Source organism: Salmo trutta, chromosome 1 (assembly GCF_901001165.1).
Source record: "Salmo trutta chromosome 1, fSalTru1.1, whole genome shotgun sequence".
NCBI lineage: Eukaryota > Metazoa > Chordata > Actinopteri > Salmoniformes > Salmonidae > Salmo > Salmo trutta.
In genome coordinates, this window is record NC_042957.1 from 34923741 (window position 1) to 34948281 (window position 24541).

At 45.2% G+C, this 24541-nt stretch overlaps 1 protein-coding gene across 2 annotated transcripts in view; it reads right to left on the bottom strand.

The window, feature by feature from the left end:
- Positions 1 to 24541, bottom strand: part of LOC115194828 (serine/threonine-protein kinase D3) — a 54655-nt gene that overhangs the window by 21495 nt on the left and 8619 nt on the right. Inside the window, exons 1-9 of one of the 2 annotated variants that reach the window (XM_029754757.1) lie at positions 14846 to 15013; positions 6940 to 7078; positions 4761 to 4892; positions 4135 to 4292; positions 2684 to 2876; positions 2418 to 2495; positions 1839 to 2019; positions 1353 to 1476; positions 1034 to 1111 (exon numbers count right to left, since the gene is read on the bottom strand). In XM_029754757.1, the coding sequence (XP_029610617.1) occupies positions 1034 to 1111; positions 1353 to 1476; positions 1839 to 2019; positions 2418 to 2495; positions 2684 to 2876; positions 4135 to 4292; positions 4761 to 4892; positions 6940 to 7054 (1059 nt within the window). In that variant the 5' untranslated portion in view covers positions 7055 to 7078; positions 14846 to 15013. Of the gene's footprint in view, positions 1 to 1033; positions 1112 to 1352; positions 1477 to 1838; positions 2020 to 2417; positions 2496 to 2683; positions 2877 to 4134; positions 4293 to 4760; positions 4893 to 6939; positions 7079 to 14845; positions 15014 to 24541 lie in introns of those variants that run through there. The other variant, XM_029754748.1, reaches the window with a different exon arrangement.

A 24541-nucleotide genomic window follows, 5' to 3' on the forward strand; every position in this document is an offset into this window, starting at 1 on the left:
CTCTACCTCTCTCTCTCTACACCTCTCTCTCTACCTCTCTCTCTACCTCTCTCTCTACCTCTCTCTCTCTCTACCTCTCTCTCTCACTACCTCTCTACCTCTCTCTCTCACTACCTCTCTCTCTCTCTCTCTCTCTCTACCTCTCACTACCTCTCTACCTCTCTCTCACTACCTCTCTACCTCTCTCTCTCACTACCTCTCTACCTCTCTCTCACTACCTCTCTCTCTACCTCTCTCTCTACCTCTCTCTCTACCTCTCTCTCTCTCTACCTCTCTCTCTCTCTACCTCTCTCTCTCTACACCTCTCTCTCTACCTCTCTCTCTACCTCTCTCTCTACCTCTCTCTCTCTCTCACTACCTCTCTCTCTCACTACCTCTCTCTCTCTCTCTCTCTCTCTCTCTCTCTCTCTACCTCTCACTACCTCTCTCTCACTACCTCTCTACCTCTCTCTCTCACTACCTCTCTACCTCTCTCTCACTACCTCTCTCTCTACCTCTCTCTCTCTACCTCTCTCTCTCACTACCTCTCTCTCTCTCTCTCTCTCTACCTCTCACTACCTCTCTACCTCTCTCTCACTACCTCTCTACCTCTCTCTCTCACTACCTCTCTACCTCTCTCTCACTACCTCTCTCTCTCTCTCTACCTCTCTCTCTCTACCTCTCTCTCTCACTACCTGTCGACCTCTCTCTCTGTCTCCCTCCGAGATCTTTGAAGGATTAGTGATATTCTGAGGGGCTCGTTAGGTCACATGCAAAAAGAACATGAAGGGAGGAGAGAATAGAGAGGAAAAATATAGCATTGCCTGTCTGTCTGTGGGAGGAGGAAGACAACACCTTACTGTCCTAAAATAACACCACAAAACATGACTAAAATGTTCACTTCATAAATAGAAAACAATTACTGGTATGACAGGACTTTCTAGCTTGTCTCAGAGCCTCACGCTACAAACTTGTCTTTTTATTTGAGTAATGTCTTATTTTGTCTGTGTAACTGCTATAATTGGACAGGGAGGTATAATGAGAGATGCATTACCTTGTAATACTTGGATCCGGTTTCGTTCTGCAGCAGGGTCAGACACTTGCTATCCAGCCTCCAGTAATGCCTCTTCCTCTGGAAACGGATAAAAGCAGTAAGTTATCATCAAGAACTCCGAAACTAATATCATCTCTATACAGACTATTGATTCAATACTACGTGTGCATCCCAAATAGCATCCTATCCCCTATGCAGTGCACTACTTTTGACCAGGACCCATCGGGCTCTAGTCAACACCAGTGCACTACAAAGGGAACAGGGTGCCATTTGGGATTCAGCTAATAAGAATATCCAGGGTTATAACGAGGTTTCTCACCATATTGTCTCGGCTGGTGTAGTGGACCATCCACCCCTCCCGAACCATGGTTGAGCTCTTCCGCTTGGTTTGTTTTATGGACTGAACCACCCGCATTAGGGGGATGAAAGTGCTCGTCATGGGGCTACACAAAGTGCCAAGAGCTCGCGTGAATGAACGAACGTGCGACTAACGTCAATAGCCAAAGCACTGACACACATCTATAAACCCCATGTGATTGTTTCAACAAACTCACAACCCTTTTCCCATATACAAAACACGACAGAACACACACAAAAGGAGACCCACAATTGAACGCATCTGCACACATGACAGGGATTCAATGAATTAAACATGCCAGTCCTTCTATTCCAGTCCAGTGGCTGTGCGGGAAGAGATGGGTCCCTCACGGGATATTGCACAATCTGCGGCCAAAGACACACTCCAGTGGCAGAGGATAGCCGAGGCATTATGTCCCGCCCGGGACGAACAAGACTAAGCAAGTACCTGATAGCCTTGACTGTCTCCTCGTCCTTGTCCCCATCCAGACAGGGCCCCTCTATGTAGAACTTATCGTCTGGGGTGGAAGGCTCCTCTGGGTCATCCATGCTCTGGCTGCCCTCACTGTTCACATAACTGTTGTCCACCTCCATGGTGGCCTCAGAGTCGGGGCCTGGGCTGGCTGGTTCTGGGACAGGAAACACATGAGCGGGGCGGGGGGTGGGGTGGGGTGGGGGGATGATATTGATTGATTGAAACGCTTTAGAAGCACAACAAAAAAATACCCAAGGACGAAACATTCAAGCGTTAAACGCACTTTTTTCCCAGTGTGGTAGTCGGTGTGATAAAGACATGTGCTGCTTATTGGCCAGGCCCTTCCTGTATGCGCTGTAGACACATACTGTACTTGCGAAAGAAGAGTTGGCTATAGTACATATCGTATGGGACTAGGCTAGCTGCTAACTACATGGGGAGTCAATACATTCAATGCACTGGGGGGGGGGGGGCAGAAATGCTGCTAAGTAAATAGTGGGGACAAGTTACGGAGGACAGTTCAGGTTGCGGTACCAGTTGAGACGAACTCACCTCCATTAAAGGAAACCTCACCAAGGCAGTCTCTTGGTATCTTGGCCGCACATCTCTTATGGCAGTTAAATTTACAATCTGAAAAACACAAAGGTTCAACGTCACGTTCGATCACTTGGAAATGGACCACCTCTGTGACGACGGTATATTGATGTGCATGATCTTCATTTGTGTTGAATTCTTCTTTTCAGAACGTATCGACAAACTCTCCGAGCTATTGGAAACGCTACGACATGGAATCCGTCCGACGCAATTATGCAGCTCGCCTTTGCACTGCATGCCCTGACGGAACAGGCCCTTGAGCAGGCGTTTGCAGTACTGGCAGATGGTTGGTCTGGTGTAGGTGTGCACTGAGAAGGTGTGAGGCACCTTGACCCGTCCCAGCACCATCTTCTCCATCCAGATAGGTCTGCCGCTTAACAGGCTGTTACGCTTCCCTGCCCCCAGGAGAGGGCGCAGCTGAGGGAGAGAGAGAGAGAGAGAGAGAGAGAGAGAGAGAGAGAGAGAGAGACAGAGGGAGAGGGTGAGGACAACAGAGAGAAAGAGAGAGTGAAGGGGGAGGTAGCACAATGGCATAAAAGGAAGGAAAAGGATAACAGCACAAGAAAATGAAAGATAAAAATCATAAAAAAGAAGAAAATCCTACCAGACATTACTGTAGCCTGTTGTATGGTCTTTATAAACTGTCAGGTTCTGAATAGCATCTCATAGCACTGATAGGATTTTATTGTACAGAATCTTAAGTGACGACTCCTTTAGAAAGGTGCTGGCCACACAACCGGGTTAGAAGTAGCCGGTGTGAAACTTCATTTTGAATGATCTTCAGATATGGACATAAAGGACAATATTTCACTGGGCAACAGTGAACAGAGCTTTCGAGAAGGCTTTGTTTCATCAGCCTTGACTGGGAGGCAGCAGAGTCAATAATGCTCTCTGCTTTGTGCCTCTTGTTAAACTGTGGACAGGATTCCATCCAAGGCTCGTTATTGTGCAGGGCATTGTCGGCCATACTTGCACTATGATACGCCCTGGATTGAATCCCGGACTGGTGGTAATATTAAACGCGACTATAAACTTAACTGACCAGAACTAAAGTGGACGTTAGTTTAATATTTTCAGACATAAATAGTGTGGGAAAGGAAATAATCATGAGTGGGGTTTTGTTTAGCAAATGACTACTTACTGAACGAGAGAAAAGTGGTTATTAAAAACAATCCTTTGTGCAGTATGTTTAGATGGTCCGATACTGTGTGAGGAGGGATTGAAAAGGCTTTATGAAAGCGATTCATATAAAGGGCCTTGTTTCTTCAGTAAATTGGCCCCTGGGTTTTGGTATGTATACACAGCGTTTTGACGTAAACACTCTCTTCATGCTCCCAACTAATAATTGGCCAGCCTGAATGGAAAACATTTTGGTTTGCCTGAAGCTATTGCTCCTGACTGAGTTTAGCTTGTGTGACTGCCTCTATAGAGAAAGTGTGTGTGTGTGTGTGTGTGTGTGTGTGTGTGTGTGTGTGTGTGTGTGTGTGTGTGTGTGTCTTGAAGAGCCGGAAGCTGTACATAGTGCCACAACCAGCAGTAGTGGAAAGTGGAGCAACAGCAGCAGGAGCACAGATATAGTGTCCCAAAAATCAGCCTATTCCCTATATAGTGCACTTATTTGGAACAAAGCCCCTATGGTGCCATTTTGGGTTGCACAGTATGCGCGTCCCCCTACCTCTTCCTGGGGTGCAGGGACGTGCTCAATGGGAGCTGGGCGGGGGACTGACAGCACGGTTCCAGGCAGGGACACGTTGGACAGCCGTCTCTTCCTCACCCCGCTGCAGTTGTTAGGGATCTTAAAGGCACAGCGCTTGTGGTAGTTCAGCCCACATCCTATGGAGAAGGTGACACAGTACTTAGTAACCATACCTACATCTCTCTCTCTCTCTCTCTCTCTCTCTCTCGACACAGAGTTAGGTCATGTACAGAGCATTCCTGTATTGAGTATCCAGGTGATCGTTCAGTGTTGTTTCACTCTTCTATCAGGTTACATATGGTGAATAACTCTCTCATCTGACAACCATCTGCTCCACAAAGCATTATAAGAGCCCATCGACTGCTTGGCATCACCACAATGAGATCCACTCAAAGGCTGTTCTGATCAGGACTTCAAAGCTGTCCTCTCTCAAAAAGCAGGAAGCCACAGTCTATCAAGACATCCTGCTGTACAATTCCCCAGGCTTTGATGCGGGTCTATGTGAGCCAGGGCCTTGATTTGAGGTGAAGCCCAGGTCAAGAGCGAAGTGACTGGGATCAAAGCAGCTAGGCTAAGGCGGCACGGGTGGCAGGGTCCAGACTTACCTTCACATTTGAGGCCCTGTCGGACCAGGCCCCACAGCATCTCCCCACAATCATCACAGAAGGCCGGGGCCTTGTAGGAGTGCACGTACAAGGCATGGGGACGGATCTGGAAGTCCTCAACAGTGGCCAGAGCTGAGACACACACGCACATACACACTGGATTACTGTACTGCAGGGAAAAACACATTAACAAAGAAGTGAGACATGCATTTATATGAATAACAGAGGAAGTCCATTTAGATATGAGATGAGACATGATTAAACCATTAGCACCATTAGGAGGCAATGATTTAGCAGAAAGCCAGAACAAATCGCACCAATCCTACAAGACCGCCACTAAGGCTCGGAAGATGACAATCGAACCCACTTAAAAGCACAGCTCACGTCATTATTTTTCAGGGAAATGCTTCATTTTTCTTTCAAGTTTTTCCCACAGTCCATTCGGATTCAGAGTGCTTTTAACGCCTTTCAGATGGATGTCAAGGACAAAACAGGCCGTGCTGACGAACCGTTAAAAGCAGCACCGGGTGTCCATCCTATTGCCTCCGACCACAGAACATCTTTCCTGACGATTGTAGCTACACATTGAATCCCCACCGTCCATCGACACCTAGCAAGTCATCAACTACGGCCCGGCATTTCGACTTGGACAATGTACCTGGTCGTCTTTTGAGTTTGACGTTACTCTAAACACTAGGTCAGACACATGAATGTCACTGTGTCCCCCACTAACACTTTTGACCACAGTTGACTATAGGGAATACGGTGTCATTTGGGACGTAGACAGTTCATTTCAGGGCATTAATGTAGTTGCATTAAGTACTGCTGTGCCTGTTCTCTCTCCGATGAACATTTCTCTGAGGGCAAAAATGTGCTTGCCACCTTTGTTCTTTGCTCGGTCCGTCCATTCATTACATGTCCACTTTCCAAGAAAATGAATTTACTGCTCATAAGCCCCTCTATCTCTCTTTTTTTTTTATCAATAGGCGAACATGAAGGCCACCTTCGAACCAAGTGGTTTTAATGAACAACAGCGCCATAGCAACCACATTCCCAGTTGGCACACAACAATCCACACAGCTTTCCCCGAAAGAGCATTCTGCCCCTAGAGAGAAACACACAGATCTGGTATTGAACAAGGTTTTCTAGATGTCATACAGGTACCTACAATATTTTCACAAGACTACACATGACCTTAATCTGACAATGACTAGGTGGGGACAGGTGTGTAAAGGGCATGAGAAGCAGTCACCAGCTCACAATCGACGTCCTCGTCGGTCACGGAGAGAAACAGCAAGGTACAGAAATAACAAGAGCGTGACTTTGAGCTGGGCGCCAACCGAAATCTGCCAGGGCCTCCCTCTGAGAGAGACCTTGCTCAGACCTAGCAGAGCGGAGCAGAGTTGTGTGGAGTTTGGGACCGGAGCCCGACAAGCCACGAAACAAAAGGAGAGGTGTCAAAGGAAGTTGAGAGGGATCTGAACCGAGCTGAACTGAGCTGCCAGAGAGGAACTCAGCGGGCCTGTCTGGCTGCGCAAAACCAGAGAGGGGAAACATGTTTTGTCTTTTATCCAGGGCGCACAGGGTAGCAGGCGATGTCTACGAAGCGACTGAAAGTGGAGTGAGACTCGAGCAGCGTATCATCACTCTCATCACCACTACTGCACTTTGACTGACTGTGGGGCCCAGCTGCACCAAAAACAAGCAGAGGATAAGGAAGTGGTCTGGGGTTGAGTCTTGTGTGGTTGGCTGCGAGTTCACACGTTTCGTCTCATGTGTTGAAATTCAACATGAATACTACTCTGGGGTGTGCCGCTGTTCAGGTGCTGGTTGAGTTTCACACGTATGACTGTCAACAACAGACCACAAGACACTGTCAAGAGGAAATTAGATACGTCCACCGAAAATGTTGCGGGTGCATCTTGGGTCGGTCCGAGAATACATGGGGGATACATGACGTGACATAGGGCCTACATAGTAGCTACACAGGACAGATCTAGGGATACACAAGGAGAGAACATGGATTTCAATGGGTTACAGGGTAAACAAAGCGATCGCTGTACCACATAAAGTACCATCTAAATATCAAATTCTCTCGATATCAACTCCTTCTCTCGATATCGACTTCTTCCCTCGATATAAACTTCATCTCGTGACAAGGAGTATCTCAAACCCTCACCGGAGAGGACCACCTCGATCAGGTCTCCCTCATGGATGTCCTCCGCTGACGTCAGCCTCTGCAGGATGTTCTCCGAAGTCAGGTCATGACGGAACAGAAGGATCTTGTCGTACATGCCAAAAAATCCACACTCCGGGAACTGGGGAGAAGAAGAAGAAGAGCAAGAGGTATTACAGATGTGTTTATTTTACACAACGTGTTACTGTGATGTATATATCTGTCACGCTCTGACCTAGGAGAGCTGTGTTTTCTCTGTTTAGCTTGGCCAGGGTGTGATAGGTGGGTGGGCATTCTATGTTTTGTGTTCTATGTTTTGGCCGGGTATGGTTTCCAATCAGAGGCAGGTGTCTATCGTTGTCTCTGATTGGAAGCCATACTTAGACAGCCTGTTTTTCCTTTGTTTTTTTGTGGGTAGTTGTTTTCCGTTTCGTTGTAAAGTACCTGACGGAACTGTCTGCTGTCATTTTTTGTTTCATTTGTAATGTGTTCATTTCTTCATTAAACTCAAGATGAACATATTCCACGCTGCACCTTGGTCTACTCATTCTGACGCCTGTGACAATATCAGGGTTTGGGACCAAACTAACAAATTTTGTTTCCGAGCAGAACCCCTATTTATTGTGTTCTGTTCCAGTGTTTCCGAGCAACATAATAAAGTTCTGAAACGGTTCATATAGTTCGTTTTTGTACCCTGTGAAATCAACCTCGTTTTTACATTTAGCTCATTCATTTACTCCACCAACTCGTGCGGATAAGGCAGCTTGCTATGGAAAGGGGTAAGCTACTTGTTTACATGTTTGATGGACAGATAAGTGCAGGCACGAGATGCAACTGAAATTTCACAGGTGGGGAGAGAGCGGTGTAGATATGGAGGGGGCTTGGCTTGAAGCGCTGAGCATCGTGACATGAAGCAAATTGGAATGGGTTTAGGCTATTACTATTACAACTGTATTACAGAATGATATACTAGACATTAGGAATATTTTTGGACCAACAAAAAAAACGTTATTAACCGGTTCTCAAGATTTGAAAAGAATAGTTCCATTCTGGAACACTAAAGATCCCTTTCGTTCCCAGTTCTGTTTACGCTACACATTTTTGTTGTTGTTCTTTTTCGGTTTTCGGTTCTGTTCCCTGCACTGGTTCCAACCCCTAGTATGTATGACTCAGGCCTGAGATTCTCCATTAAAAGTACTTTTTAGTCCAGGATTAGGTTAAAGCATATAAAGGCATTCCAATTTGACATAACCTTTTGGGGGGGGATTATGGATGGGGCCCTTGTAGGCCTACACTACCAGCAAGAAACGAGTCAAGTGCAGTTTACATGGAGTGTGTGTGCAGCAGCCAGCCAGGCAGCACAGAGAGAGTGACAGCAGGAAATTGAACCCACAGGCTCCGGAGCTGCAGCAATTCATCTCCTCTAGTCATGAATTATGCCTGTGGTCCTGCCACTGACACCCTGCTGCCATTAGCCATCCGTCCTGCTCTGTCTACCCTACGCTACAGCCCAAAACAATATGACACCCAACTGACAAGCCCATAACACATTCCGGATCCAAACAATCTGCCAGCAGCCACTGACCTGATGTGCTAGCTAGTACATCGCATTCCAAGCAGCTTGTCACTGACACTATCCTACTACAATACACCACACCACAAGCCAACCAACCGAGTTCAATCCAACAGCAAACAGAGGACATCAGAAGCAATATGCCACCACTTAACATACTGAACTACTTACCACAAGGCACTGTGGTAAGATGACCCCGAATTATACATCACCGTAAAATATGCATATGCAGGCCTCAGTCAAGTAGTTACCCATGAAGACAAAACCACATAGGCCTGTGTATGCCGCCACGCAATAGGCTGCTTTGTGGCTTTAAGGGTCAATTTCTGGTTGACCTCCGCTTATAGTAAAATCTATCTATAGAAAAGTATTGAAGGCAAAAAAGTATATATATGTAAAAGCCAGTGTAATTTATATTTCAGGAAAAACTTTATCGCCACATCAACAACAGACAGCCATCCACCCAGAAGACAGGACGCTGTATCTGTAGGAGTCTAAATCAGACAGTTAATCTGACGCCTTCCGCAATAGAGATGCTGTACATGCAAATCAGACCAATCCGAACAAGACAAACAAGGAAGTGAGCTGTCCTTTGTCTATCCTATCGGAAATAAAGTATTGAGGTCTCCTATTGGATGGAGCCTGCAGGGAATAATGTAAATGGGACGCGCAACAGGGTGGATGACTGTTTATGGTTGATCCCTCAACGTGACACGCTCCCCACGTATTTTATGTCAGACAATCGGGCCAAACCTCATGTTAGGCTTAAGGATAAAGCAGATCTAATCACGATTCAATATTATACAATTTGAAAGATGATTATCTTGGGCCAATAAGGCAACAGAAATCTCAGGATCTATCTAATCAGACCCATGAGCCGATTGGTGGTCATAAAGGTGCAACACGACATGACGTCGTTGTACGTCATCAATCTGCCTGCAAATCCACACACTGCACCCGCCACAACCCTCAACAGCGGTTCGATTCTTCGACTCACATAAGGAATGAGCACCACAGACACTGTACAGTATATCATAGAAATCAAGAGCTTCGTTTACGTTAACGTTTCCAGTTTCAACAGTGGCCCACTGTCTGATTGGTGAACACATCTTACAGAGTGTGACTAAGCAGCAATAACTCAGCAGCGATGATGTCTACTCACGTGGAAACAGCTGATCCCGTCTTTGTGCTAAACCACGATTAACCCGAGATGAACTCTTGCAGGCACACGATCCCCTCATCCACACTGTCTCGACCTATTATCACACTGTCATCAGTCTTTAAAAACCTCGTATTGCGGCGGGCTAAATCACAGGGTCGATCAGAGTGTTGTCTGTCTTGTTAGTCTCAAACAAATCCACTTGGACACAAAAGTATACACCTCACACACATGGTTAAGGGTTTCGGGGGGGAAAGAAGAAACCCTTACCATGTCAGATATAGGGATGAAATGTACTGCATTTTGAGTTTGCATCCTAATATGACACTTTATATACATCAAAGAAGAATGAAATATAACAAAACCGTTTGACAAAGAAACACCGGATTTAGGTCATTTTTTAAAACGAATGTTTATTCATTATAAAAGAATGAAAAATATGAATAACATTCCACCCATGAGGCCACTAGTCATTTGACTGTAGAAAAGCGCTACAGGGGTTTTTCTAACAACCGTCTACTCAGTCCGCCATGCCAGCAAGACGTTTCAACAGGATTGAACCACTGAGGAGAGACAGAGGTCTGGGTCATGTCTTAACCCTCACCCTCATCCTCCACCTCGTCCCCAAGCTGGCCCCCGGCTCTGCTCGGCTCGCTACCCAGGAACCACAGTCAGAGCAGACCAGACTGAGCAGCAGCGGGGGCCTCGTCCCTGTGCAGGATGCCCGCGTTATATAAGTCCATCTAAACAGCTGGGCTTCACCGCCCCGTCCCATCGTACTACCTCTAATCTCTACAGCACTCGTATGCCATTATCTGAGCCCATTGACAAAGTAAGTCTCTATCGAGGGCAAATTATCTGACTCCAAGGGTGGATGTAGTGCAGGTTTACGTCAGAGCATCCGGAGCAGAGAAGGCGATGCCTCGTATCGTTTATGGTCAGGTTTGTATTTTCTCTGTGTTACAATACTCTAAAAGAGTCCCCTCTCTCAAAAGCACTGGCTCATGAGTCTTTGGTCAGGTTGGGGTACTTTGTGTTACAGAGGTTGCGAAAGAGAATGCTTGTCAGTATCAGTCATCTGTAAAAATCCTACACCGCAAAGCCAAGCCTGCATGTGGGCTAAATCAGGGTCTCATAGAGTGTTTCTTGGTAGTCTTAAACAAATCTACTTTGAAACAAAAATATATTAAATTTAGAGTTTGCATCCCAATAGTACAGTTCATATACACCACAGAAGACTGAAATATAACAAAACCGTTTGACATAGAAACACCGGATTTTCGTCGTTAGATTTTTATGGTTGATTAATTATGAAATGATGAAACAATATTAACAACATTCCACCAATGAGGCCATTAGAGGGTGATTTGGTCATTGTAGCGGCTCTCGTTGGTGGTAGAAGTAGACCAAGGCGCAGGGTGGTAAGTGTTCATGATTCGTTTATTCAAGAAACACTAAAACAAAATAACTACGGCAACCAAACGAAAGCGAACAGTTCCGTCAGGCACAGACACTAAACAAAAAATAACCTCCCACAAACTCAGGTGGAAAACAGGCTGCCGAAGTATGATTCCCAATCAGAGACAACGATAGACAGCTGCCTCTGATTGGGAACCACACTCGGCCCAAAAAACAAAGAAATAGAAAACATAGAATTCCCCACCCGTGTCACACCCTGATCTAACCAAACATAGAGAATAACAAGGATCTCTAAGGTCAGGGTGTGACAGTTATTTGACTGCAGGAAAGGAATACGTATGATGAGTGTGTGAGGGGATGTATATTTCCTGCTATGTGTACATATCGTGCAGAAGAAACTGCAAATGCAGAACTGGCTGAAGTTGCAACAGACCCTAGGGAAATTGGTGTGCTGCTGCACAGCGGGCAGTGTACATAATAGGACACCACAGAACACTGGCCGTCATTTTCTGTTAGTTTACAATTCCCAACGATTCTACACGTTGAAAGAATCGCCACCGTTCGACATCTTTACGGTGTACCGCTGACGTTTGTTATGTCTTGTTCTTTCAAGTCTGAAAAAGACACAGCCGCTTTACCCCCTTATATAAGCCAACCTCTTATCAAGCCTTTAATATTCGACCTATAAGTGTGCTGGGTGAGCAGAGAGGCTCTGGACAGGGCAGCCCAATAGGAAACTGAAAGGTAAACAGCTATTTGCTTGTTTTTCTGCACCCTACTGATCCGTCACCTCACTAGAACACTTAGCATAGAACAACAGGAAGTACGGCTGAGTGGGCCAAGGTCGCCATGGCGTCCAGAGCCCCGTCGTCAAGCAGTGGGCCTCATTCATTTGGATGGCCAAGGCGAAATGAATAATTACGACAGACACTCCCCTCTGAAAAGAAAATATGATAGAGCTTTTTTTGTTATTTTGAAAGGGGAAAAATATTGTTTTTGTCTCTCAGTGCCAGAACATCTTCAATCACCATTACAGCAATTTACTTCTGAAGCTGAATTGAACTTGAAAATGAACCTCAGTGCATCAGTAGTCATGAAACTAGGTGGCCAGCTCGACTATATCCAACCATGTAACCGTGCTACTGCTAAACAGAGCCTTTGTCTATTCACGTCGACTACAAAGGTAGACAGGCGGTATTCATTGCTATTTCATCAAAGCACACGATGGTAGTGAATGCAGCAGTAACCACTAAGATGCATGAATACTAACCCAACCCCGGTGCCTTGAGCCAGGTTTTTTTTACAATGGATACGTTTATAAGAGGCAGATCAAATCCAATCTACGTACTCGTAAAAAACACACGGCCACATTCAAACAATCCCCCGGCCCAGACGAACAGAGAGGCTTAGGCTATGTACTACTCTACTTTAGACCGGGGCCCGTAGGTATAGTGCGATACATAGGGAATATGTCGCCATTTGGGACGCAGACGGAGGCATTTATCTCCATTGGTTTTACCTGTGCGCATGAACAGAGTTAGCATTAGGCTAGTACCATCTGTCTGCATAACAATGCCAACAGTTAAGCCTCCCTGCGGACGCACGTGCCGTTTACCACCACTGCTCTTGTCTATCATCACGAGAACATCCTGTGTCTTCAGCTACCTTCATTTAACATGGCACCAACATGACCTCTAACCCCTGAGAGAGAGTGTGTGTGTGTGTGTGTGTGTGTATATACAGTATGTGTGTCATTCACACAAAGCTTTCAGGCATGTGAGCATCACATAAAACTGCATGCTGTTAACATCAGGAGTCAGTCCCAATACCATTAGAGCTGGAGTTTACAGTAACTGTCCAATGTTTCCCAGATTTCTTTGAACTATGACCTTATAATTAATTACAACATGAGTAAAATACTTTTACTTCCATTAAGTATGTTAAAAAAATAAGCTGTTCTGTGTTGGAATGAGGTGGGCGTACCCCAACAACAGAATGGTGTGGGCGTATACCTGTCATTCAAAATATTTATGCGAGTAGACCGCTGATTGGCCATCTCATCCTCAAGGATGACATCATCCTCTACGAGGAAATAGCAAACATTCTTGAAACCGTCTGTTTGAGATGGGGGGGGGGGGGGGGTTCTCCAATTTATGCTTTGGCCACAAATACGGCTATAGGACGAGTCAACAACATTATTTGGATGTGAGTTAACAAAATTGGAACATTTACCAGTGAGATTTTCACTGGAAAGTTACTTTAACAGGCAGCTGCGCATTCCCATCTATATGACCATCAGTTACTCTCATATTGTACATTATACATACAGGACACAGCACATATTTACCATAGTCATCTAACTTTTATTCATCCAGGGTTGTCTCACTCACTCGGATGTCATCTATTTTGCAAGAGAGCCCTGATCCTGGAGGCTAGCATAAAGAACTCTCAAGTTATCTCAGTCTTAGCAACTCTGACTAAATCGTGAAGATGAAGATTTGTGCAAGAAAGTGAGTTGAGCCCACATATTTCAAGATCATACGGATTCAGATCTCAACAAATAAGACAGGTATAAAGTGTGCTAATTCATTTCAGAATTTACAATGTCTACTGTTGGTAGAGCAAACTACATGTTTGCCGTGCATAGCCTATAATATTATTGTTACCAAGTTACAAACCACATGTTCCGATGCAGAGGAAGTGCTGTAGTTTCTAGGAGGTACATAGCTCTGAGTCGTCACAGCCCGACAACTGACAGATACAAGTGTTGTTTTGATTCTCTCAAAGGCTCTTCGTGGAACAGAGGCAGGGAGTTTGTGCGTTCCATTCTTCTGTTCTGAAATGGTAGCCATGAACCAGAAATTGAAGAACATTGTCTTGTACTTACTCTTCCATTTGGTCTTACTATTATTTCTGATCTGTGATGGTCTCATAAGTTAGAAACAAACAACACACACACACAGACACACACACACTCCATCGCAATCATACACAGAGCCCCCATCTGAGAGCGCCACCAGCAGCCAGCCCTCAGAGAGGCAGACTGAGAGTTCACCCAATCCTTTCGAGACAGTTGGATGTGTAGAGAATATGTAAACACACTGACTGCAGATTCTGACTTTGGCCGTGTGTCCCAAATGGCTTCCTGTTCCCTTTATAGTACACTACGTTTGAACCGGGGCCTATGAGGCTCTGTGTGTATGTGGGAGTCTGAGAGGTAGCGTTCAGAAAATGCTTCCAGAAACAAATGCCATGGTTTAACTCGCTGCTGGTCATTTCACACTGCATGGTGGACTTAACTGTGTATAAAGAGGGTCCATATAAGACCAATGATTTGACTGTGTTTTAGCTCTAATCCATGACCTGTTTATGACTCTCGCCAGCATTCTTTTCACATGACAGAGCTCTTCCTGTGCCCTTCTTGCCCCCTTAAGGGAGGGGACTGTGTGTGTGTGTGTGTGTGTGTGTGTGTGTGTGTGTGTGTGTGTGTGTGTGTGTGTGTGTGTGTGTGTGCACTCATGCGTGTGCTGATGTGTGTGTGTGCGCTGATATGTGTGACTGCAGAAAATGTCGTATCCCTATGTAATTTATCTACAAAGGCTTCAATTCATGTTCAAAAAGAAGAAAGTGTCCTTAATCAGAGCCTTTGAAGGCTCAATAGAAACCAACAGTCCCCCCATCTTCCACATTCGTTTCCTTCACCCATCTCACATTCGGAGACATAAAGATGCATTCATACAGCTCTTAGCAACTACTACCTTAATAGCGGTTCCCTTCTGTCACTCTTCATTCTTGGCCATCAGTAGTCATGGTTGTGACTCAGGAAGTCACTGCTATGTCAGAGCAAGGCAGGCAGGCAGGCAGTTTAGCCCACTTAGCCGTACACACACCATACACAGAACCACACACTGTTCAGACCAGGGGAGGAGACGGGGCGCACACAGCCCGGTAACATCCACAGAAACTCACCCTATACCCCCTCTCCTCCAACGGATATTAGTTCTCACCCCCCCCCCCCCCCCCCCTTCCACAGAGCAGAGGAGGAAGAGAAACAATCTATTCATCACCGGGGGGTTCTCTGGAACATAACTACACGTCTACGGCCCAAATGGCACCCTATTCCCTATGTAGTGCACTACTTTTAACCAGGGCCCACAGGATGGTGGTCAAAAGTAGTGCACTGTGTAGGGAACACGGTGGCATTTGGGAACAACCCAGGAGAGTGATGGTGCTATGTGAATAGTTACGTTGCTATAAAAACACCAGAAAAACACGCAGTTGTTTAATAGGAGTCACAGACAGTGATCAAGTGTCTCTGAAATGGTCTAAGAACGCAAATCTGTCAGCTCCTAAAACATCAAACTGAGCAATGCACTTTCATTTGATATTACGTTTCGTTTGGACAATCCCTTACGCTTCCTTGCTACCTGATTATCAGGATAGGTTAGTAAACAGTGCTAACGCACACACACACACACACACACACACACACACACACACACACACACACACACACACACACACACACACACACACACACACACACACACACACACACACACACACACACACACACCGCACGCAGAGACAAGCAGTATCCCAGGAAATGACTCCAGCAGGTCAGTATGCGAGGCAAATAATGTCAACATGCAGACTGACATAATGTCAGATGTCAACACGCCACAAACGTGTTGCAATACATTCACTGCATATGACCAGGGAGGAGGACTGTGAACAATAAGGCACAAGAAGCAGTGACTGTATCATGAATACAGTCACAGGTAAATGGTGTTGTTCTACCTGACGCGATAGCGTAGGGTCAGCCAACCCATTTATCTGTGACTGTATTCATGATACGGCACTGCCTCGTGTGCCTTATTGCTTTTATGAAACTGAAGAACTAATTCAATATTATTATTAAAAACGCATTTTGTTAAGTAAATGAATACAATTTCATTCATCCACCTGAAGATATATAGTCCGGACAAAAATCTGGTTGTTGTTACTCAGTCATGTTGCTAAAGACGCGACCCAGTCATTATTTATTTTTGCATAGTTGCTATGCAAAAGGACTGGTTGTCCATTCTACTCAAAATGGTTACTATGCAGGCTGGATAACGTTCAGCTAACTCAAGTCACGTCAAACGTTGAACCTGGAATGAAAGTACAAATCAAATGTTATTTGTCACCTTACAGTGAAATGCTTACTTACAAGCCCTTAACCAACAATGAAGTTTTAAGAAAATACCCCCCAAAAAGTTAGAGATAACAAATAATTAAAGAGCGCAGTAAAATAACAATAGCGAGGTTATATACAGGGGGTACCGGTACAGAGTCAGCGTGAGGGGGCACCGGTTTCGAGGTAATTGAGGTAATATGTACATGTAGGTAGAGTATTAAAGTGACTATGCATAGATAATAACAGAGAGTAGCAGCAGCGTAAAGGGGGGTGCAACGCAAATGGTCTGGGTAGCCATTTGATTAGATGTTCATGAGTCTTATGGCTTGGGGGTAGAAGCTGTTTAGAAGCCTCTTGGACCTAGACTTGGCGCTCCGGTACCGCTTGCCGTGCGGTAGCAGAGAGAACAGTATGACTAGGGTGGCTGGAGTCTTTGACAATTTTTAGGGCCTTCCTCTGACACCGCCTGGTACAGAGGTACTGGATGGCAGGAAGCTTGGCCCCGGTGATGTACTGAGCAGTACGCACTACCCTCTGTAGTGTCTTGCAGTTGGAGGCTGAGCAGTGATGCAACCCGTCAGGATGCTCTCGATGGTGCAGCTGTAAAACCTTTTGAGGATCTGAGGACCCATGCCAAATCTTTTCAGTCTCCTGAGGGGGAATAGGTTTTGTCGTGCCCTCTTCACGACTGTCTTAGTGTGCTTGGATCATGTTAGTTTGTTGGTGATGTGGACGCCAAGGAACTTGAAGCTCTCAACCTGCTCCACTACAGCCCCATCGATGAGAATGGGGATGTGCTTGGTCCTCCTTTTCCTGTAGTCTACAATCATCTCCTTTGTCTTGATCACGTTGAGGGAGAGGTTGTTGTCCTTGCACCACACGGTCAGGTCTCTGACCTCCTCCATATAGGCTGTCTCATCGTTGTCGGTGATCAGGCCTACCACTGTTGTGTCATCGGCAAACTTAATGATGGTGTTGGAGTCGTGACTGGCCGTGCAGTCATGAGTGAACAGGAAGTACAGGAAGGGACTGAGCACGCACCCCTGAGGGGCCCCATGTTGAGGATCAGCATGGCAGTTGTGTTGTTACCTACCCTTACCACCTGGGGTGGACGTCAGGAAGTCCAGGATCCAGTTGCAGAGGGAAGTGTTTAGTCCCAGGGTCCTTAGCTTAGTGATGAGCTTTGAGTGCAATGAATAGCATTCTCACATAGGTGTTCCTTTTGGCCAGGTGTGAAAGGGCAGTGTGGAGTGCAATATAGATTGCATCATCTGTGGATCTGGAGTGGGTCTAGGGTTTCTGGGATAATGGTGTTGATGTGAACCATGACCAGCCTTTCCAAGCATTTCATGTCTACAGACAGTAGTCATGTAGGCAGGTTACCTTGGTGTTCTTGGGCACAGGGACTATGGTGGTCTGCTTGAAACATGTTGGTATTACAGACTCAGACAGGGAGAGGTTGAAAATGTCAGTGAAGACACTTGCCAGTTGGTCAGCGCATACTCGGAGTACACATCCTGGTAATCCGTCTGGCCCTGCGGCCTTATGAATGTTGACCTGTTTAAAGGTCTTACTCACATCCGCTGCGGAGAGCGTGGTCACACAGTTGACTGGAACAGCTGATGCTCTCATGTATGTTTCAGTTTTACTTGCCTTGAAGCGAGTATAGAAGTAATTTAGCTCGCCTAGTAGGCGTGTGTCACTGGGCAGCTCTCGGCTGTGCCTCCCTTTGTAGTCTGTAATTGTTTGCAAGCCCTGCCACATCTGACAAGCGTCAGAGCCAGTGTAATACGATTCAATATTAGTCCTGTATTGACGCTTTGCCTGTTTGATGGTTCGTCGGAGGGCATAGCGGGATTTCTTATAAGCTTCCGGGTTTCAGTCCCGCTCCTTGAAAGCGGCAGCTCTAGCCTTTAGCTCAGTGCGGATGTTGCATGTAATCCATGGCTTCTGGTTGGGGTATGTACATACAGTCACTGTGGGGACGACGTCCTCGATGCACTTATTGATGAAGCCAGTGACTGATGTGGTGGACTCCACAATGCCATCGGAAGAATCCTGGAACATATTCCAGTCTGTGCTAGCAAAACAGTCCTGTAGTTTAGCATCTGCTTCATCTGACCACTTTTTTATAGACTGAGTCACTGGTGCTTCCTGCTTTAATTTTTGCTTGTAAGGAGGAATCAGGAGGATAGAATTATGGTCAGATTTGCCAAATGGAGGGCAAGGGAGAACTTTGTACGTGTCTCTGTGTGTGGAGTAAAGGTGGTGTAGAGTTGTTTTCCCTCTGGCTGCACATTTAACATGCTGATAGAAATGAGGTAAAACTGATTTAAGTTTCCCTGCATTAAAGTCCCCGGCCACTAGGAGCGCCGCCTCTGGATGAGCGTTTTCCTGTTTGCTTATGTTTGCATACAGTTCATTGAGTGCGGTCTTAGTGCCAGCATCGGTCTGTGGTGGTATGTAGACAGCTACAAAAAATACAGATGAAAACTCTTTCGGTAGATAGTGTGGTCTACAGCTTATCATGAGATACTCTACCTCAGGTGAGAAAAACCTTGAGACTTCCTTAGCTATTGTGCACCAGCTGTTGTTTACAAATATACATAGGCCACCGCCCCGAGTCTTACCAGAGGCTGCTGTTCTATCCTACCGATAGAGTGTATAACCCGCCAGCTGTATGTTATTAGTGTCGTCGTTCAGCCACGACTATGTGAAACATAAGATATTACAGTTTTTAATGTCCTGTTGGTAGGATATACGTGCTTTCAGTTCATCGCGTTTATTTTGCAGCAATTGAACGTTGGCTAACAGTACAGGCTATTCTGCAAGGGCAGAATAGCCAGTAGTCGCCTGATCCTCACAAGGCACCCCGATCTCTTTCCGCGAAATCTCCGTTTCTTTCTCAAGCGAATGACGGGGATGAAGGCCTGTTCGGGTGTTCGGAGTATATCCTTCCCGTCCGACTCATTAAAGAAAAATTCTTAGTCCAATTCGAGGTGAGTAATCGCTGTTCTGATGTCCAGAAACTGTTTTCAGTCATAAGAGACGGTAGCAGCAACATTATGTACAAAATAAGTTACAAACAATGTGAAAAAACGAACAAAATAGCATGGTTGGTTAAGAGCCGGTAAGACGGCAGCCATCCTCTCCGGCGCCATCTTTCAACAGGGACAGCTGACACAAGCTGCATTTTCATTTGTTTGAGCTTTTTTTCAATTGGCATTTACTTGGATATGTCCATGATGTTGATGCGTGATTTTGCCTAGCTCAGAAAAAGTTGCCTGGTCTGGTCTGGGTCTAGTCTGGGCGCTATTCACTCTCTGTGTCTGGTACAGAGACTCAAAATTCGAAAATATTGTTTCGGCGGTAGAACAGGCTTATATTAACCCCCGCTATACCAAACTAAATGCTAGGCTGGAGCGAGTTTAGATAAATACAAGGGATGATTCGGACAGCAACATGAACACGATTATTCTTATGGAGGCCCAGTGATCATTTTCAGATGGAACTGTTTAGCCGGCATAGTGTGCCAGTGACGGCCAACACACCACAACTTGGTACGCTGCTTGTCCAATCAGCAACCAGTATCCCAAACAACAAGTTTTATAATGTTGTTTCTGTAATATCAGTAACGTCACTGGCGCTAACAGTTGCTGTGGATGCAGTTAAACAAACAACGTTCAATACCTACGGCGTCCGGATTAGCACAACCTCTGTCTCAGCAGGTGTAGTACAACAAACTGTCGATGTCTCATCTAGCGACAGATGGGTTCAGCCTTGATGCAACCATCCACTCCTACACCAAAGAGTATGTAATCACGAGTTAAGCAGGCTAAACGTGTAGGTAGGGATGCAAATTAGACTTGAAAGCTCCAGTTGTCCCTGCCTTTTTCAGCATGTTCAGCAGCATGGAATAACCTTTTCCGTCCCATTAGGATGACATCACACAAGATACAGCACTCTCCACTTCCTCCTCTTCACCAGAGAACACGGCAGATACATGATGCAGGTGAGGAACAATATAAGAGGTGGCTAGAAATCCTCAACCCCCCCAGTTAGGAAATTACAATTACACTCTCCAATATTAACACGCTGCCTGCCAATGGACTGGAATGCACTTTAATATAACAATCACTTAAAGCCTAGTGGATGAAACTAGGCTATTCTTAATGGGGATTGTATAATCGTGCCCTCGCCTGGCCACGGGGATAATCCCGTCCCAGTGCAGAACACCAGGGTTGAGTCCCAAATGGCGCCATATTCCCTGGTCACCATGATAACTTCCTTTTACCAGCGAAAACGACGTGAAAACAAACAAACAGAGTCCCCATCCCATATGACACTCTTTTCCCTAGATAGTGCACTACTTTTGACCAGAGCCCTATGGACCCTGGTCAAAAGTAGTGCACTGTATGGGGAATAGGGGTGCCATTTGGAACGTAACCCTGAAGAGAACTCAGTCCTCCTGTCTGTCCACATTCACATTGGAAGACGTGCCGTTCTTCTCCCTGGATAACGCCACAACCCTGCTATACACGCACTTATTTTTATTTCATTTTTTAAAGAATAGACACCTTACGACATTTTTCATTACTTTTCATTCAAATATGGACATTTTCACTGCTGAATCTGGTGGTTTGGTGGTAGATTTGGAAACAATGAATGAACTGCTTGGTTGTTCTGCTACAAATATGCTTCAAAGTCGTTACAGGGAGGGAGCCAAACATGAAACGGAAAAAGGATTGTAAAAACAGAAGGTAAAAAAAAAAGACACACGGGCTAAATGATTTAATTAGGGCTACAGCTGTGTAACCATTACTCACCCGCGCCTGACTGTGGATTACTATGCAGTGCACCAAGGGCAATTCCACAGTAACGTTTCTTTGGTTTTTGTTTATGCCAAACAAAAAGCGGCGATTTAAAAGTTTTTTAAAAAACATGCAACTCTATGCACAAGGACTACTTTGAACAATTTACACTGCACATTTTCCAAAAACACATTTACTGGAAGAACTGTGCAGATGCGCATTTTTGTAACAGAATTTCGGTAAAATGTTAATGTGACCACGTTTTCCAAAAAATCTGTTACTCTGAATTAAGCAGAAATAACGGGGTGTCAGCTATGACATGACACACTGAGTTAGAAAAAAAATATTTTGGTTATTGAACTACAGTAAGTGAAGTGGATTTACATCCAGTAACAGAATTGCGGTAACAGAATTTCACCATGGGTCCCTGATCTGTATTACATAGAAATGCATAATTATTGACATGAATGTCCTTCTCTTCATGTTGATCTATCCTAAATAGGTACACAAAGGAATAAATATGCAATATCCTCTTTTGCATTTTGGGGTATTATTCTACAAACTGGCTATTATTTTAATGAGCTCCGCCCCCAAACAAGACCAAATTTGGTTGCAACTCTGAATCAATCATAGAGGTCTATGTTTCACACGTTTGGACATTAAAGTACAGCACAGTAGAGCTCAGTACAGTACAGCACAGTAGAGCTCAGATTTGACCTATGAACGTCATATGTTGCTGCTCATGGGTCTTTTTAAATGGAAATGACATCAACCAGGAGAGTAGAGGAAGTAACACACTCAAACAGCTGCCTACCAAAAGACATCAACAAACACTGGGCTTCTAGAGGCTCACAATCAACCCCAGAGGGAGCTCATACACATGCCAGTGAGGCGAGATAAAGCTTTTAATTAAACTGCTTTTTGAGGCAATTTGGGACAGTTTTTCCAATTCATAAGCCAAAAACCCCATATCTCCCTCCCTTTGCAGACGAGAAGCTCTTGGAAAAACATGCCTCAAATGGTAGGTTAAACTGCGCACAGTATAATCAAATCCCAATTACTTTGCTCTTGGAAGGGATGATCACTTGCATTATGGTATAGGAAACGAGTATGTCATATCAGTACATGTTTGTGTCCCAAATGGCACCCTATTCCCTATACAGTCCACCACTTTTGACCAGGGTGCCCATAGGGCTCTTGTCAAAAATATTGCACTGTGTAAGGAATAGGGTGCCATTCGGGACGTAGCCATTGACATTAAACACTTAGGGGAGAGTCACATTCAGAGAAGGTTATATTAAGGCTGATCACATGCACAGGGATAACTCTCCCTTAAGCAAGCTGACCAATGACGGATCATACATCTGACTGTTCTATTGACCAGATGAGAGCCCTGGTCTCTGAGGCTGGTAAACTGCAGCCATATGCATTAGCCTACTGTATCTCTCGATCTTCCTATCTCTCTTGCTCTCGCACGCTCTCTGTCGCTCCCTCTTGCGCTCTCTCTCTTGCTTTCTCTCTCTCTCTCACTCTCGCTCCCTCGTGTCTCGCTCTCTCTCTCTCTCTCTCTCTCTCTCTCTAAGGGAGAGATAAGGACAACACAAGGCCTGGCTCGTCCTGTATAAAGCAATTGATTTAAAATAATATCATTTTCAGACTGGGAGGGGTTGATTCCACAATAGTGACGTTGTCAGACTATGAGTCTAAAACAGTGAGGGCATTCTACAGTGGGAGATATTGTACATGAAGGCATACACACAGTGCATACAATGTACTGCCATTAAGTGTAGGTCAAATCACAGTCAAGCTTCCGGGCATACGTAAGCAAACTTAAGCAAAACAGATCATATGAAAAGTGATGCACTGTTATCAATGAACAGCATCTGCAAGATACACACCGCATCGCTGTTCTGTTCCTCATCGGCCAGGTCCACGTTTGTCCCTCCAGCCCTCACAATGAGCTTGACATTGACGCCAGTCAAATCCTATGTTCTCCTTCCTCATGTGGGAAGCTATCAATAAGGCGAGTTGATATTTCCTCATATGAGGTGGTGAGGGCAGCCGGGTCGTTGCATTTAAACGTAAAGGACAAAACAGAACGCACCGACACACTGTTATAAGCAGAGGGAGGCTGTCCTATCGCGTCTGACCACAGAATACTGCGGGCATGATTTTCTGATCATATCCCGATGATTCTGCATGTGGACTCTAACCATTCGTCAACACCCAGCAGGTGATCTAGTGTGCACGGTTTCGTTACGGTGTGTCTCGTCCTTTAGGGCCCTGTTTCAGAGGGCTGAACAGAATCCACATACTGTAGATGTCCTATTGCACAATCAGTGGGCATCAGTAAATACTTTGTCTCCACTTCCTAGTTCCGTACTGGACAGACCCCGCTGTATCAGTATGATTCACAATAAGAAGCATAGAGATGTTGACAGCCAGCTACGCCTTAGGGAATGTCAGACTGGATACATAGTATAGGCTACTGAGACAACTAAGACAACACAATTCTATTTCCAAGTGTTTGAGTCGACTACTCAGAAACACGCTTTTGTATAACTCCAAAAGTCCTTGGCTATTTTTACACTGTATTGTACTGAAGACTATTCCTGTTTCTTTTCGCAGTGAGGGACAAAAGGCTTTCAACGTCGAAAAAATAGCACTGTCTGACAGGGACTTTCTGAAAAGAGACAAGATACAGATGAAGTCGGAAGTTTACATACACTTAGGTTGGAGTCATTAAAACGTGTTTTTCAACCACTACACAAATTTCTTGTTAACAAACTATAGTTTTGGCAAGTCGGTTAGGACATCTACAAAGTGCTTGACACAAGTAGTTTATCCAACAATTGTTTACAGACAGATTATTTCACTTGTAATTCACTGTATCACAATTCCAGTGGGTCAGAAGTTCACATACACTAAGTTGACTGTGCCTTTAAACAGCTTGGAAAATTCTAGAAAATGATGTCATGGCTTTAGAAGCTTCTGATAGGCTAATTGACATCATTTGAGTCAATTGGAGGTGTACCTGTGGATGTATTTCAAGGCCTACCTTCAAACTCAGTGCCTCTTTGCTTGACATCATGGGAAAACAAAAGAAATCAGCCAAGACCTCAGAAAGAAAATTGTAGAGTCTGGGTCATCCTTGGGACCAATTTCCTAACTCCTGAAGGTACCACGTTCATCTGTACAAACAATAGTGCGCAAGTATAAACACCATGGGACCACACAGCCATCATACCGCTCAGGAAGGAGATGCGTTCTGTCTCGTAGAGATGAACGTACTTTGGTGTGAAAAGTGCAAATCAATCCCAGAACAACAGCAAAGGACCTTGTGAAGGTGCTGGAGGAAACAGGTACAAAAGTATCTATATCCACAGTAAAACGAGTCCTATATAGACATAACCTGAAAGGCCGCTCAGCAAGGAAAAAACCACTGCTCCAAAACCGCCATAAAA